Below are 16,847 nucleotides of genomic sequence, written 5' to 3'. Positions count from 1 at the left end.
GACAAGTGTTTAAGATCTAGGATCCTCTTTGTGAGGTACTTTTGGGTGCCGGAACCATAGAGCGAGGGGGGAGGGGCACCCCCCACTTTAGCAGCACTTGCAGCAGATCCAGTCAACTCTTTGTTTTTAAGTATTTGCGGCTCACGCATTTCTGGTTCAAATGCGAGCCGGGAGATTCAAATGAGAGCCGGGAGATTTAGTGCAACAGAATGAAGTACAGAGTAAGGAAACCTAGAGAGTGATGCGAGCCAGGAGATTTAATGCAGCAGGGATTATCAGCAACAGAATGAAGATGCAAGCCAGGAGATTTAGTGCTGCAGGGATTATTTATCGGCAACAGAAAGAATGAAGTACAGGGCAAGTGTAAGGTAATAAAACTAAGTGTGTGTGTGTGTGTGTGTGGCAATGAAGTACAGGGTAAGGAAACTGAGTGATGCGAGCCGGGAGTGGAGTGTGTGTGTGTGTGTGTGTGTGTGTGTGTGTGTGTGTGTGTGTGTGTGTGTGTGTGTGTGTGTGTGTGTGCGCGCGCGTGTATGTATAATCTGTCTTACTTTCCTATAAAATAGATTGCCTAAACTGTATTTGTTTTTTGTAGGTATTTAATCATGTACTATCAAAATGATGTAACAATATTTTTTTATTTCTTCTTTGTAGCCTTTTCTACCTGTTTTTGTAACCTTGCTGTACTATGTTACCTAAGACGAACAGTCAATTAGCTCAGCCTTAATCAGTGTTCTAATCTGGTAAAAAAAAGAGATGACTTAAAAGAAAAAAAAAAAAAAGTTTTGATGACAACTATATCGAAAAAGATTTGAACCAGACTAGATTAGACTGAAGAAGTTAAACCATTTTCACCTAAAGAAATAAGGTTGTAGGGGGAGGGGACTTCTGCAGCTTGTTTTAGAAGAGATGATTTTAAGTAAAATTATTAATTATGTACTCAATGAACAATGTATATTAGATATTTTCAAAAATGCTTTAGTCTTCTCTTTTGTTTTCTTGGCCATTAAGATAACACACAAACATGTAAATGTTGATGTAAAAGAGTGTTTTCATTTGGCAAAGTTTAAGTACCAGAAATGAAGCAGAATAAAAATGACAAACAAAATGCTGGAAACAAGAGGAAAAGATAATTTGGGTAATGAATTACTTGACCTGATTCCATTTAAATTGTTGAAGCCAGCATGCTTACTTTATAGGAGAATATAAATCCTCCTGTGTGAGCTCTGTTTTGGCTAGAGTCAATCTCAGCAGCTGCAAATAGTAAAAATGTTAGTGTTTTAACTGTTTTAATTATATAGAAAGTCTGCATTGCTGCTGTGGCATTGGGCTGGGACCCCTTGGTTATGTACTTTCACATGTCTCTGAGAAGTATAATGTTCTTATTATGTTGGAGACTAGTTTTAATCTGCTTGTCATGTTTGAAATATGGTGCATTCACAGTTATACACATGGCTAGGAATATGATGGCCATCTAATTACATGTCTGCTGAGATAACAATCATATACTATAGATTCAAACAATTACTAAATATTAGTTCAAATAAAAGTGAAAGAAATACAGATACTGAATGGATTGGTTCATTTGGGTCCACTTTTTCTGAAATATTACTAATTCTCAGAGTAATGCTTATGAGAAGGGACAGTTTCAAGTACTCTCCACAGTCTTAGACCCTTTTCCCTTTCTTTACTTAGTCTTAGGGGAGAAAAAACATGCATTTATTAGCACTTATTTGTATCATATATGTTTTAACTTATATTTATCTACAACATGTATATAAAGAGTGGCATTACAGGTAATGGACTTGTATGTACAAAACTGTAGAACACATAACGTGATAGTAGATATTTAAACTACAGCTGGCAATCAGTAAGACTTTTATAGACAGCTTAAGATACTGCTGTGGATAGCAAATCTGCATAGCTTGATATATGACAACTTTTCTTAATGTAATTACCTGTAGCCGAATCTTATATTCAAAATGGCAGATAGCACCTCAGTGGTAATGTCAATAAAATGCAGAACTCTAATGTATATATGCATATGCTTTAGCTAAGCTTTACAACGTAGGATCATAGGAGTTATAAGGTAAATGAGCTATGAGGACATGTCCACTTTGCCAGCACCAACTCTTAGTCCTTTAGGCCCATGCAACAATTGGAATACCTTCAGAGATACCTTACTTAAAAGGATACAGTTTCTAAACAATAGGTCTTGCATGGACCACCTCAAAGATTTATTACTATACTCAGTATCCTACAGAGTGCTTTGAGGTGACATGTCTGGCATACAAGGCATCCACCGACCTAATACAGATGGACCTACTGAACATCAGCAAGTCAAATGGCATCAGAAATACTCAGTCCACATATCTAAACTGAAGGTTGTGTTGAGATGGATATATACCACAGAGGCTACCACTGTTCCAGAACAAACTATCCATAAAAATAAAACAAAGCTCATCCGTCCATATTCAAATGCAACTTGGATTTAAGGATGGGCAGTAGAAAATGTACTGCAGGATTGCCCCTCATGCCACTAATGGATAGAGGCAGTTCCTAAATGCTGCATCCCTTATATGGGTCCCCTCAAATTATCTATGGAATGATCACAGTTATTCTCACTAGGGCTAATATACAATTATCAGCCATGGGATAGGTAAGACCAATCAGAAAATGTTAATTCAAGAATCAAGCACCAAAAGGGAACTGGATAAGCTTAAAAAGCCCTCCAAGTGAACCCGTGTTGTGGTAGTAAATAGTTATAAAAAATTGCCCTTTTTAGATCACTAAGTGCCCCTCTTACCCTCTGCCCCCCCTCAGTCTTCAACAGCTTCTGGCGCCTCTGACTTTTGCGGTCTCTCCGGTTGTTGCAGGTGTCTAGTGAGGTACATGCCAAATGGGCCATTGTACTTGATGATTGGCCTAATGAGGGAAGAGTAGAGGGAGACAATGACCTCTTTCTTCCTGGATGCAAAACCCTTAGTAATGAGATGTGCTACATAGAAGGACTTTCTGACCACAGTGGCAATGCATTGGTCAAAAGAGAGGTTGCTGTCAACCTGTGTTCCCAGATCTCTTATAATGCCTTCTGTGTTCAGTGGACTACCATCAATGTGGTAATTCAAGGGAACCAGTTTTTTTCCCAAGGAGGATGACAACACATTTTTTGGCATTGAGCTTAAGGCCATGGTTCTGACACCAGTTGTTGGTCTCAGTGAGGCCTTTCTGTAGGATGTCAACATCACTTGTGAAGTTAATAATAGCTTCCAACTTGCAATCATCTGCAAACTTTGTCAGCCAGAGTCCTTTCGTATTGGCCAGGACTTCGGAGAAGTAGATACCAAACAGGAGAGGACCCAGGACCGAACCCTGTGGGACTACACTCATGACTGGTCTGCAGTCTGACTTGGAGTCAGCTGCTTTCACACTGTGGGTTCTATCTGTGAGCCAGTTTGCAACCCACCTAGTGATATAGGGGTTGATGCCTAGCTTAGTGAGTTTTTCTATGATTCCTGCATGGGGAATGGTATCAAAGGCCTTGGCCAGATCAAGGTAGGCTGTATGAACCACCTTGTCTTCATCCACAGCTCTGGTGACTGACTCAAAGAAGTCGACCAAGTTGAGCAGGCATGATCTACCCTTCACAAACACAAACTGTGTAGGATCAAAATTTGGATATTCCCTATATCCTTTTTTATTAGGTCCATGATGATGCATTTCATAGCTTTGCATGTCAGACTCGTCAGGATAATGGGGCAATAGTTCCCAGGGTCTGTAGTCGCTTCTCCTTTGTGGAGAGGGATGACTGTAGCAGTGTGCCATTTGGTAGGGACAATGCCTGAGGTCCGGCTGGGATTGAACAGGGCACACAGGTGAGGTGCCAGTTCACTCGGTAGTTCATGCAGAACACAGCCAGGGATATTGTCAGGTCCCATAGAAGCTGTATTCTTAGCCTTGGACTCTGCTGTTTTAACCTGTGCAGCAGTAATACTGAGTGCCTGGCAATCTACTGGTATTGTGATTGGTCCTTTGGGGGGGAGAGAGGGGTAAAGTTGGCAATGAATCTGTCGGCCAATATGTTGGCAATATCTGTTGGCTCGGTATAGGAGGTACCATTGTGCAGTAGCTCAGAGCAAATCTGAGTATTGTCGTGCAGATTCTTTACATAACTATAGAAGGCCTTGTGGTTGTCTTTACTATCTGGTAGAAGTGGTGGAAGGTAGACTTCCTTAGTCCTTATAAGTAACCCTTATAATGACAGAGAAAAATTGGGATATTGTTATTACTGAATGGTGACCAAACATTTCAGATTTTAAATGTAACACTTACAATGCAACTATACACAGAAGTAGACACATACATCAAGCCCTGCATCAAACAACTCTCAGCATTTGAACTCCTTTGGAAAAGAACATCTGGTGCTCTCAAATGAAGACAGAGAAGTATACAGATACAAATAGTGGTTGCCACCAAGTAAAAAGAGAATACCAAACAAGAGTTTTTCACAATGATCAGAACATCTGAATTAAGCCATACCAGATTAAGAGTACTGAAATTTAGGTGGGCTAACTGATACAATAGGAGCATGTCTAAGAAATAAGTTCATAGGAAGCACTAGGCAGACAGTCTGCAGACCATTCCAAGCCTAACCAAAACCCTTATTCAGAAGTTCCCTCTATCAGGAGTGCAAGTCAAGACAGACTGGGGGAGGATCTGAGTCTGCCAATTTAATGGAAGTTTGTTCCAGAGGTTATGGATATGCTGGGATATGAATCTATTGAGCCAATGTGTCATATTTATCTGCTGATGCAGGTTTAGTTCCATTAATTGGGCATTTGAAGTACCATTTATTCTACAAAGGAAAAGGAGGTCAAAGAGGGTTGAATCTTTTATGATTCGAAAGGCTAGACATAGATGTCCATGGAGGAGTCTATAAGATACTGAATGCAGAGAGGGGGCTGCCAGCCTGCCCTGATTACTAAGATTTTTGAGGCCATTGATATTTTTAGTTAAGAAACTCTGAGGTCTCTCAAGTTGAGGGATATGTTTAAATAAATACATACAAAAGGTGCATCATATTCAGTAATGCGTCTGATAAGATATGAATAAAGGGGAATTAAGGATGTGATGGGTAGCTTAGCTTAAATACAATGAAAACATAATGTAGGTGCAGAATAAAAACTGAAAGAAAGAATATGTATTGGGAGGAGCCACTGACCTCAACAAAAAACACAACAGGACCAGATGCTATATTGTATCAAGTATTCTAAAAGTAGACAGTAAATGTATGAAGGTAATGAGGACCATGTGGGTGATCTGCATATGGAAAAGCATCACAAATAAAATAAATTATTGTTTTTCAGTACTATTGGTTAGTGAGGTCATACTTGTGGAACTGCCTATGGTACTGGAGTCCCCACTTCCTCACTGATGATGATGATGACTGGAGACTGCATAAAGGGGAGCTATAAAAATGCACCAAAAATCTTATGAAGAAGAGTTAAAAATACTAATATGTACAGATTTGGAGAAAGGAGAGGGCATGATAGAAATATTTAACCAAATAACTAAAAAGTTAAGTGGAATTAAGAAATTCCAAGAGTGCTACATATGTCAGAGGAGAGGGTAGTTAACAAGAAGACAGAAGTGGATAATAAAGTCTCACAGGGGTTAAGCTGCAACAAACAGACTGACTAAATGGACAGCTAATCATATAACAGCACCTTGTTAAGTTCATATAGAAAAAGGACCTTTAAGGGGGTAATAGGGAGCTTTGTTTTTCTTTTTTATCACAAATTGCATTGCAAATACAGCACAGAGTCGATTAACCGAATTAATTGGGAGCTAGGGTAGTTCAGATAATCAAATTGTTTGGATAATCAAACATATAATTGAACCGGATAAAAAAATTCTAAAATCTTGTTTTTTTCTGCATGCAGGAATACACTTTTAAACCATTCAGCGATTCCAAAGGACAATAAAGAATATTTTTCACATATGAGCTGGCTACAAGCTTAAAAAACATGTTCAAGCAAATACATATAATGTTTACATACTCAGACTTTGTTATTTTTCCTACCTGAAAACTTTGGAAGGCTGGTTCTGATAACTGACGTTTTGGATAACTGGCATTCGGATAATTTACTCTCTACAGTACATGAAACAGCATTCTTAATGAGGCTGCAGAACTGAACAGAGGTACAGTTAAAGATGATGTAGGTAAGATATAAAAAAACTCCTCGTGTCAGAAGATGAGGAGACATGTTGGTTAAAGAGTGTTAGCTATGCACAGGGGTAAAAATGGCTGGTCAAACTGGATGTTCAAATGCTGTTTATCTGCAGATTGTCTCTGTGATTGTTTGTATACCTGAAAAAATTATGTGTTCAGAAGCTCATGTAATCCAAAGGCCACATATCTGTCTGCTTTGGTAAGACTTTAAGGGAGTATTACAATTGCCACTTGAAATATTAGGCATTTTATATTTTTTATACCACACAAACTGATGACAACTAGTAAGGGAAACAAAAGTGGATATTATTTAAATGCTTTACTGTTACTCCTTCCATTTGTACCTGTTTTTCGCTCCTTCCAGATACAGTATGTTCTTTTTTTCTTCCAGTTCAGGCTTTTCCTTTGCAGCAACAATACCTAGCAACTGATCTTCCAGGCCTATTGGTGTAATCATGAAGTTAAGAAGTGTTACCTGTCAAAAAAGTGAAGCTGGTTTAGTCCCTGCTGTTAACAAAGCATAACATTGGGAAGTAACCTAACTGTTTTTCTCATCAAATATCAGCTTTGAAAGGGTAGAATTTTAACACCCAAAGTATCTTTTGCAGGGCTGACACATACATTGCACGCTTAATTGTGCTTTTCTTTTTTAGTAGCCAGAAAATGTCAGCTTGAGCTAGCATTGCAAATATGCTGTTTGGAAAGGCTAAAGAAGCATTGGATGGCTAAACCAATGTAAGTAAAAGAAAACCACAATAAATATAATAAACAGCATTCTACCAATGCAGTCTGTTAAATGTTCAGCCAATTAGCTGTGCAGGAAAAAGGCAATGCAATACTTAAAATCGGTAGATATTCAACTACATAGTCAAAACACAAAGCCCTCTGGAAAATTTGTGTGGAGTACAGAATTAACCACACATTAACTGACCACATGCAACATTTATAAAGTGCCTAGGGGTAAGCTTGTTCTACTGCAGTAATTCTGCTATGCAAACACTTTCTTTTATGGTTAGTCAATGCACAATTGCACTTTGTGATGACAATTACTGTTTCATAAGACAGTACACTCAGAGTTCCTAGAAATGGGTGGTTGTTCTAAGATGACCTGTAGAAAGGCTAAATCAGTTGTTGCCCTACCTCTAGGGCTGGCATCCAACCTATGATGTTCCGAAAATGTGTGAACTGGTATCCAAGTAGCAGCCTCATAAATGCTTTGTGCAAATACATTTTTAAAGAGCTGTATTTGCAGCTGTTAACCTACAGAATTAAGCACACACCTTACCATTTAAATATTATTGCAATTATCAAAGCAAAAGTTTGTATAACAGTTAGCAACCTGAAAAGTGTCTGTTATTAACTGGATGATCTTGATTCTTCCTTTCTAAGTGATGCGCGTGGACACACACACACACACACACACACACACACACACACACACACACACACACACGTAATAAAACAGTTTTTTTTTAGTATAATGTTTGAATTTTCTGTACTTCCAAAGAATGCCAAATTCACCTAACCTCATTTTTCATTTTTCCAAGGAATGCTGGAGGTCTTGGGTTCACTAATACTTTCATGGAATATATGCAAGATTCTTAAATGTTTAAGCAAAAATCTTCTCTGCGTGTGTGTGTGTGTGTGTGTGTGTGTGTGTGTGTGTGTGTGTGTGTGTGTGTGTGTGCCTGTGTGCGTGTGTGCGTGTGTGCGTGTGTGTGTGTGTGTCCAAGTAATATGACATTATCACCATGCTAAGGGCTTGTATCTGCAAGGAAAATAGCCTTTAAGGAAAAACTCAGTACTGCTGTGGCCAGACACTCTTGTTAGACCAGTGTCAGTAACACTAGTATGGAATGTTGGAGGTCTTGGGTTTAAGTCCCAAATAAGAGCTAATGTTTTCCTGTCACATTTACATGATTCTAACAATATCTAAGTAGAAGGCTTCTGTGTTTTGTGTGTGTGTGTGTGTGTGTGTGTGTGTGTTTTGTGTGTGTGTGTGTGTGTGTGTGTGTGCAATTTGACCTTAGTCACCACGCTAGGGATTTTCTAGCTGAAAGAAAAGGGATTTTTAAGTGAAAACTCAACAGTTATCTGTCCAGAGGCTCTTGTTAGTGACACAAGCATAGAATAGTACAGGGCTTGGGTTCTAGCTTCCAAAAAAGACCTAATATTTTCCTCTCTTGTTTCCTTGATTATCCTATTTAGGAAGGAAGACAGTCAGCTTAATAAACTGGTTCTAGGAAACTCTGAAGTCTAAATTAGGCATAAAAGAAAAGTTTAGGCTTAAAGACACCAAGTTCTTGTGGGAACATGTATAATGTTGTTTAAACATTAAAGCATATAAACCAGAGATTCTGGCTGCTGATGTAACTACAACTAAGAAATGTGTTTTGCAACATAGAACTAGAGGACTGCTAAACTAATGGGATGAAAAGGGTCTTCTTCACTTTGTCAGACTCACTAATCATCAAACACCTCTTCATCAAACCCTATTTGTCGAAATCTTCATTCATCGAAAGATCGTTTCAGAGAACTTTTACCCCCTTTCCCCACTGTAGTGCGATCTCAGAGTTGGTATATTCAGCTAGAGGGGTGTGAGGGCCGCAGGGTTGGCTTTAAACATGCTGTTTTTCTTAAGCTCAGTAGTTGGTACACTGGTTGACTGAGACCTTGTTGATTTACATGGAGGATAAATTGAGACAAGTTTTAAATAAAGCTCCAGCTGAGTTGAAGGACGCAGAAGATTTTTTAATTAGACTTTGTGAGAATGTTTCAACAGTGGGTGACTGTTCTGGTCTTCTGTTTGTGATGATGGATGTCACCACTTTATTTATGGTCATTCCAAATGACTATGGTTTGGAAGCTGTTAGAAGTTTTTTACATAAGCATAGTGGTTACACGAACAATCAGATTTTGTTGACTTGTACATTATTATAAATTATTTTAGAGAAAAATGCTTTATATTTAACAGTGAAGTTTACCCGCAGAAACTTGGCATAGCTATGGGCACAGCATGTGCAAATAGCTACGCCAATATGGTAATGGCCCATTGGGAAGAAGAAAATATATATACTAATAATCTGTTCTTAGATTGTTTGGCATGTTATAGCAAATTTGTTGATAATGTGTTTATTTTGTGGCGAGGCATATATGAGCAACTCAATGAGTTTATGCAAAGGCTTAATGGTAGTACAAGTTTTTTGAGGTTTACAGTTTCTTCCTCCACTACATCTATATTTTTTTCTTATTGTTCATGCTTATAAGTGTGCTAATGGTATGTATGGAACTAAATTATATAGGAAATCTTGTTGGAAGAATAGTAAATTACATCGGACTAGCATGCATCCAAACTATATATATATATATATATATAAGAACATACTGAAAGGACAGTTTTTGTAGGCATCTAGGTTATGCATGGATGAGGATAGTCTGCAAAGTATTTTTGACAATCACAGTGCTGAGTTTTATGAGAGAGGCTATGGTTACAAAGAAGTTAATGGTGTTGCCACACATATCATGGATATGAGCAAAACACAAGGGAAGCCTTATTTCTCTGAAAAGAAGGAGATGACTGATATTACAGGATCATAGGAAGTTACTAGGCTATTGGCCCTGAGGCCCTTACAAGCCTAACCAAACATTTAGCCCATGGTCTGACAAGTCAGCACCCAATGCTACTGTCCAACAGGGACACAGGTGGAATCCAAGGGGTGTATTTTCTGTTCTTCATCCAGTTATCCAGGTTGCGCTTAAAAAAAGGTTAATGAGGTACTCTGCTTGTTGTGCAGAGGGAGTCTATTCCACAGAAAGGAGAGTCTCTGGGACACATATCTGTCCCACCAACAAGTCCTATTGATGTCACAGACCAGGTTGAACTTGCATGTGTGGGTTATTCAAGTGGAGCTTGACTTGTAGATATGCAGTAGTCCCGTCAGGGTGGGGTCTGAGAGTACTTTGTATGGTAGACAGAGGTCACCTCTGAGACATCTGTATAAGACTGAGTAGAAGGACAGGGCCTTTAGCTTATCTGTGTAGGGTAGATGTTTGAGGCCTTGGATTCTCCTGGTGATTAACCTCAGAGGTCTTCCCAGCTGCTGCTTGTGCGTTATGAGGTACATGCCGAAAGGGGCATTGTGTTCAATAATGGGTCTTATAAGGAAAGAATACATGTACGGTATGACCACCTTGTTCCTGGATGAGATGTCCTTGTAGACAGCTTTCTGTACAACAGAGGCAATATGGTGGTCAAAAGTCAGTTTGTTATCAGCCTGGGTGATCAAATCCCTCATGACTGATTGCGTGCTTAGGATCTTGTGCTTAGGATATTGTTAAACATGTAAGCTGTAGACAACCTAAAATAAGGCTCACTTTTCTAATAATGTAAGTAATGTTTGTATGGTTATAAAAGGGAATTGTCCCATCCTATTGATCGATGAAGGCCTAAAAAGATTGTAGGGATGCAACCAAGTTTCTGTTTTAAAAATGCAAGGAATCTTAAGTAGAGACTTTGTTTTAAACATAACTCTTTATGTGTTAAAAAACAATTTTGTGTGATCTCACAGTGAGACTATGTAAGCAAAGGTGATATGGGTATAGTGGGACTACACATGTATGTGTGTGTGTGTGTGTGTGTGTGTGTGTGTGTGTGTGTGTGTGTGTGTATGTGTGTGTGTGTGTGTGTGTGTGTGTGTGCATGTGTGTGTATGTATGCGTGTGCATATGTGCGTGTATATGTGTGCTTGTGTGTATATCTGTGTGATGTAATGGCATTCTTTCCAGAAATGAATCTCTGCCTTAAACTAGCTGGTTGCTAGTCTAGATTTAAATTCCTCCATGACCTATAATAGGAAAGACTGAGTACAGGAAGATGAAGGAATAAATAAATGAATAAATATCTGTCTGACATTTTCCACCGTCTTATCTTTTTTGAGATCTTTCAGGACTTTCCACAGTAAGGACAAGGTAAACAATCTTTGGTGAGCATTGAATAGGTGACTTCTGATATCCTCTGGGAAAGGCAATCTTAAAATTGGCATTTGCTATATCTGCTGCATATTTAACAGTGGAAATACCCTCCTTGTTATCTGTTTGGGTATATTTTGGTTAGTGAAACATGAGAGATACCTTCATGATAGTCATGCATTTCTTTTAAGATATCACTCTCCCAGGCAGCATGTGGGCCTGTTAATTAATAATCCTAATATCCAGAATGACAGAAATCTAAATTTTTTACCAGGTCTAGCTAGTATCCTACTCTCCTTGTCATTTTGCAAACTATCAAGGTTAAGAATGTTGTTGGACTTCTGAATAGATAAAGTCTGCTACCTCAGGGTCAACCACTGGCATCTTATAAAGGAATTGGAACTGATCTTATACTCTGTAGAAATCTTCAAGCTTTCTTTGAAAAGGTGGCAGTGAATAGGATTCTAAGGAAGAATGTTGTAAGCAGCTTGAAATGCCATGAGAACCGGATAGTGCATGAGGAATGCCAGGAGAATTGTATAATGGATGTGGAATGCCAGGAGAGTTATATAATAGATTAGATCAGCCATACCTCAGCAACTCTGCATACTCTTCTCAGGAGAGGGCAGTTAATTAGCTTACTTAAAAATGATCATTCATTAAAGTCATTAAAATTAGAGTCTATACAAAGGAAACACCCTCTGATAGAGACTTGTAAGTGGGAATCTTCATCCCCAGTGATAACTTCCAAGCGAAAAATGGAACAGAATACAATAAATCTGGTCAGAATTTTCCAAATATTTCCAATCCTTCTTAGAAAAAGGGAAAGAGGGGGTGAATGTTAACGTTAATCCTTTCTTGTTTTAACAGAGGGAGTCCAAAAAATTGGAATACTTAGGATAATTTGGTGAAGGCTGTGTAGCATGCTATAATAATACAAAATACTCCACAGCAAACTGTTTACAATCAAATGAAACCATATAAAACAATTTATACACATTGGATGGATGTCTGTGTGCTGGATTTCTCTCTTCAGATATATAAAATCTGACTTCCAACCATCAAAACACCGCAACACAATAGGTGGAATATTACCATTAAGGGAAAGGCTAACCTCTAGCGAGTCGTCTCTAGAGCCAAAACAGAAGCAAACTGCCTAATGTCTGACAATGGACACTTGAGAGCCAATGCCCATCATCGGGGATTTATGTTTTCAGTCTGGAAACATCCAGTATCACGTGACATTTTAAAAACCTTTGCTGGTAATGGAGAAGTTTGTCTCAGTACAGCTTCTGTGCCCTTTTGAGGTAATGAAGTGGTAAGGAGGACAGGGGAAAAAGAGTGAACTACACCTTGTGGTGTGTAGTACTAAACATTTATTCCAGCAGACACAAAAATAGTATCTTAGCCCATATACTACTGGTTCTCTTGGTGACTGATGCTATCCCTCTATAGTGCTCGCTGAAGTCTTCATCAACTTATTTTTTAAACTAAATTTTATTTGCACAAAGATGAAAAATGGAAAACTAAAGAAATAGATAACACATATGAATAATGCAATTAAAGTATAAACAATAAGAGGGAAGATTTCATCAAATATGTAAAGTATGTACATTCCCTATACTTCACAGAATCTCATAACAGAAAATAGACTATATAGATTATTTTGGAGGATAACCCAGCAGTACAGAACATCAACTAAGCACTAACAAGGTGCAATACAAATAGTATTATTAAGATGTGTAAACTAAATTAATAGCCATATGACTGTAAAAAATGTTGCCATGAGTCAAAGAGACAATCAGAGAAATTACCTTGCTTAAGAACATATATAATGTCATCTATATGCTGTCAAAGCATATTATCTATGCTTCCCACTACTAGAACTGAGTTTATTTTCCAGGTCTTGGCACACATAAGTTTGTCAACACTTGATAAAGTCCAAAAGAAAAAAAAACTTGAAACTTAGGACATAGGTCAGCTCAACCTTAGGAAAAATTCCAAATATCCAGATTGCCCAGTTTAGGGGTACATTTAGTCTCAAGGTATCCTTTAACCACTTTATTAAATGATCCCAGTGGACCCTAATCTTACAACATTCACAGTATATATGGATATTATCCACACCAGCCTGATTCCATTAACTTATTTTTTAAACGTGTTTTAAATGAAAATCCCATGTGTTTTGTCTTTTCTTTAGAAGACCATTTTTAACTAAATTATTAGTTTTCACAGTTTTCTTACTAGAAAATTAAAAAGTAAGAGGAATTAGACCAAGTAATTTCCAATACTCTAAAAAGGCTTCTACATTTCCAAATCTTTCAGCCAAAGTCTTCTTAACAAAAGAAGAATACTATTTTCAGTTAACAATATTCTGCCTTGAAGAGAAAAGAAACTATAGATTGCTATTTAAGTGGACTCTGATAGATACAATAGTACTTTTTGGCAATTTCCTCTTGGAATGTACTTAAAAAGCACAAATCCATAAAAAACAAAATGTTTAATTACAAAGAGAAAATAAAATGAAAATTTAAAAATTAACAGACAGAGATAAATTCCTGCGAAATGACTAAACATCTTACAGAACAAAGTTGGTAAACTGTTCACTTGAAATCATAAAAATACAGTTGGAGCATGATGCACTAATTTTTACATCCAGGCTTCTTTATAATTATTTATTTATTTATTATTTATTTATTGACGATTGTTTATTGGAAAAGTCCAAATGGGTAATAAATACCTATTTTCAGTGGAGGTCCAAGGAGAAAAATTCCGGACAGCTAAATAGCATTAAATAAAACACTAGTATAAATGTAATAATTAAAAAATATATATATGCCTACAGTTTGGTAGTGGAATACATAGGATACAATAAAGCATGAGGCGACACCAGTGATGTAAAAATAAAAATAAATAATAAAAAGTGATCAAATATGAAAATCAGTATCTATAAAAATATTACAATGATAGTCTGCTCTGCTAGGAAATAAAAATAAAAAGATACAAGTCCACCCTAAGAGTAGGGAGAGGGCAGGTGTAGAAAGATATAGTATGATGAGAGGTGAGGTTAGTAACAATGTAAAGTATTTGTTAATATAGATCTTGCAGGTGAGGTGCATGGGCATAACCATGAGTTAGTGATAAATTCTTTAAGGGAGGTCTTAACCACATGGAGTCTAGATAACTGATTGAATTTGGGTTAGAATTCCATAGTTTCGATATGCAGTGTGAGTATAAACTTCGCCCCATACTTTTTTGGTTTATAGGTTTCAAGCAGGTTTTTGTCTTGAGAGCATAGAGGGCAATTTGGGAGATAGTGATGAAGTACTGAGGAGATAGATGGGCAGGTTTGAAGGGTTGTATCATATTTTATGGGTTAGAAGAAGATGCGTATGGGCTAGTTGATGTGGGAGTTCTAACCAACTGAGAGCACATAATGCCGTGCAATGATGAGCTTTATGTGGCAGGTTAGCTGCAAATCTAGCTATCTTATTATAGCATTGTCCCAAATGGGATATAATAGAAATCTGGATGTTAGTCAAATAGGTGAGTCATTGAGAAGAGAGGGTAAAAGATAACATTTTAGCTGGGGTGGTTTTCCTAGAAGGAGGAAGACATTTTTTTTTGTTCTATATAATAGACCTAGCTTTTAATGAACTATTTTTATGCATTTTTGTATGTGAAGATCAAACTTTAAGCTGTCATCTGTAGTCTCTCCAAGCAATTTGGTACAGATAAGTACTTCTGTACCTGCATTGCTTAAAAGGTAATATGGAAGTTACTTTTAGCATTGGCATGTGACTTTGGAAAAAAATAGTAGTAGTATAGTCTTTTTAGGATTAAGTAAAAGTTGGTTTTGATGTAGCCACTGTTCGGCTGAGTTGAAGGCATTTTGTGTCATGGATTGTAGTTGTAGTGAGTTGTCAAATAAGCAGATGACATTTGAGCCATCTGCATACTGAATAAAGCAAGCTTGCTGAAGAAGGTGTGTAAGTTATTGATGAAAATGTTAAAGAGCAGTGGATCGAGGATACAGCCTTGAGGAATACCCTTTTTAACTAGGAGAAAAAGAGAGCAAGAAGAGAGCCATTTGACAGACTGATATTTTTCAGATAGGTAGTTACAAAACCATAGAAAGGTTGGTTTTCTAAAGGCCCAGAGAGGACATTTGAGACAGAAGTTTCTGATGTACACTGTGTCAAAGGTTGTTGAAAGATTTTGAAAAACAGAAGAGTTAAACTTTCCTTGGTCTCTAGCCACCTTATTAATGGTGTTGGAACAGTTGAGGAGAGCTGCACTGGTTCTATGGCCTGTTTGGAAACTATGTTGTGTTTGGGTTATGAGATCATTTTACAAAAGGTGCTGAAGGAATTGCTTATGAATACACTTTTTCAGGATTTCAGAAAGGGGGGACAAGGCAGCAATTGGCCTATAGCTAGAAATTTCAGAAGAATCATTTCCTTTATGTCATGCTGCACTACTCCCATCGTATATTCTTCCTTGGTGAGATCAGATCATTGGACTGTCTCATTCAAAGTTTCTATCCTCCTCAACCCCCCCAGCTGTAATCAAGCTAAAAACTTCACAAAGGCTGACTACAACCTCCTAATTGAGGGTATCTCTGGCATCACACCACCACCGCCCTCAGAGGATGCAGACAACTATGCTGAACAGTATGCCAGTACAGTACACAAGCACCTGTAAAACTCCATGGACTCAGCCATGCCCAGCAGAACTAAATCCTGTTACTCAAGGAAACAAACACCTGTATGGTGGACATCCTCTATTAACAGGCTTTACAACAAAAGGAACAAACTGTTGTCTAAGGGTAAAAAAGGAACAAATTCCAGATTGGAAAAGCTCCCTCCTTAGTCTCAACAAGCAAATTAGATCACTAGTGAAAACCTCCAAAGCCAATTATGAATTGAAACTAGCCTCCAAAACAAAGGGAAACCACAAAGCCTTTTTTCAGTTGCATCAGGGACCTCCATGGCAAAGCCCAGGTTTATTCCGAATTAGTACTTAAGAGTATCACTTACACTGATCCTGTTGACTTAGCCAACCTACTAGCAGATAGGTTCAGCACAAACCTCACCCCCGTTCCTCCCAAAGGCCCTTTGGACATCCCTGATACTTGTCCCGCATCTCACATCTCTATAGATCAAGTGTTAAAGGCCCTATCCAAGGCAAAGAACACAGCTTCCATGGGACCTGATAGTATCTCAGGCTGTATTCTGCACCATCTCCAGCAAGAACTAGCTTCACCATTGAACACACTATTCAACCACAGCCTAAGTACAGGCTTCATCCCAGCAGAGTGGAGAACTGCCATTGTCATCCCCTTGAACAAAGGTGGTGCCACTACTGACCTTGGAAACTATCACTCCATTAGCTTGACAAGTCTGATCTGCTGATCTGTAAAGCCAAAGAGTGTATTATTATGGATCTCATAAACAAAGACACAGGTAATCTCCAAGCACTTGACCCCACCCAGTTCAGGTGTGTCAAGGGCAGATCTTGCCTGTTGAACCTGGTTGACTACTTTGAGACTGTCACCAAAGCCCAGGATAAGGGAAAATCAGTGCATATAGCTTACTTAGACTTGGCCAAGGCCTTTGACACAATCCCCCACTCAGGCATCATCGAA

The 16,847-nt window shown here is 38.1% G+C and overlaps 1 protein-coding gene across 1 annotated transcript in view; it reads right to left on the bottom strand.

The window, feature by feature from the left end:
• LOC122815364 (dynein axonemal heavy chain 3-like) overlaps positions 1-16,847 on the bottom strand; it is a 4,921,723-nt gene that overhangs the window by 1,124,241 nt on the left and 3,780,635 nt on the right. Inside the window, exon 59 of the mRNA XM_044087818.1 lies at positions 6,577-6,707. Coding sequence (XP_043943753.1) covers positions 6,577-6,707 — 131 coding nt within the window. The remainder of the gene's footprint in view (positions 1-6,576; positions 6,708-16,847) is intronic.

The sequence above is a fragment of the Protopterus annectens genome, chromosome 11.part0 (assembly GCF_019279795.1).
Source record: "Protopterus annectens isolate FY-2018-M chromosome 11.part0, PAN1.0, whole genome shotgun sequence".
Lineage (NCBI taxonomy): Eukaryota > Metazoa > Chordata > Ceratodontiformes > Protopteridae > Protopterus > Protopterus annectens.
The sequence above is the reverse complement of the archived record's forward strand: the minus strand, read 5'-3'. Positions and strand labels throughout refer to the sequence as shown.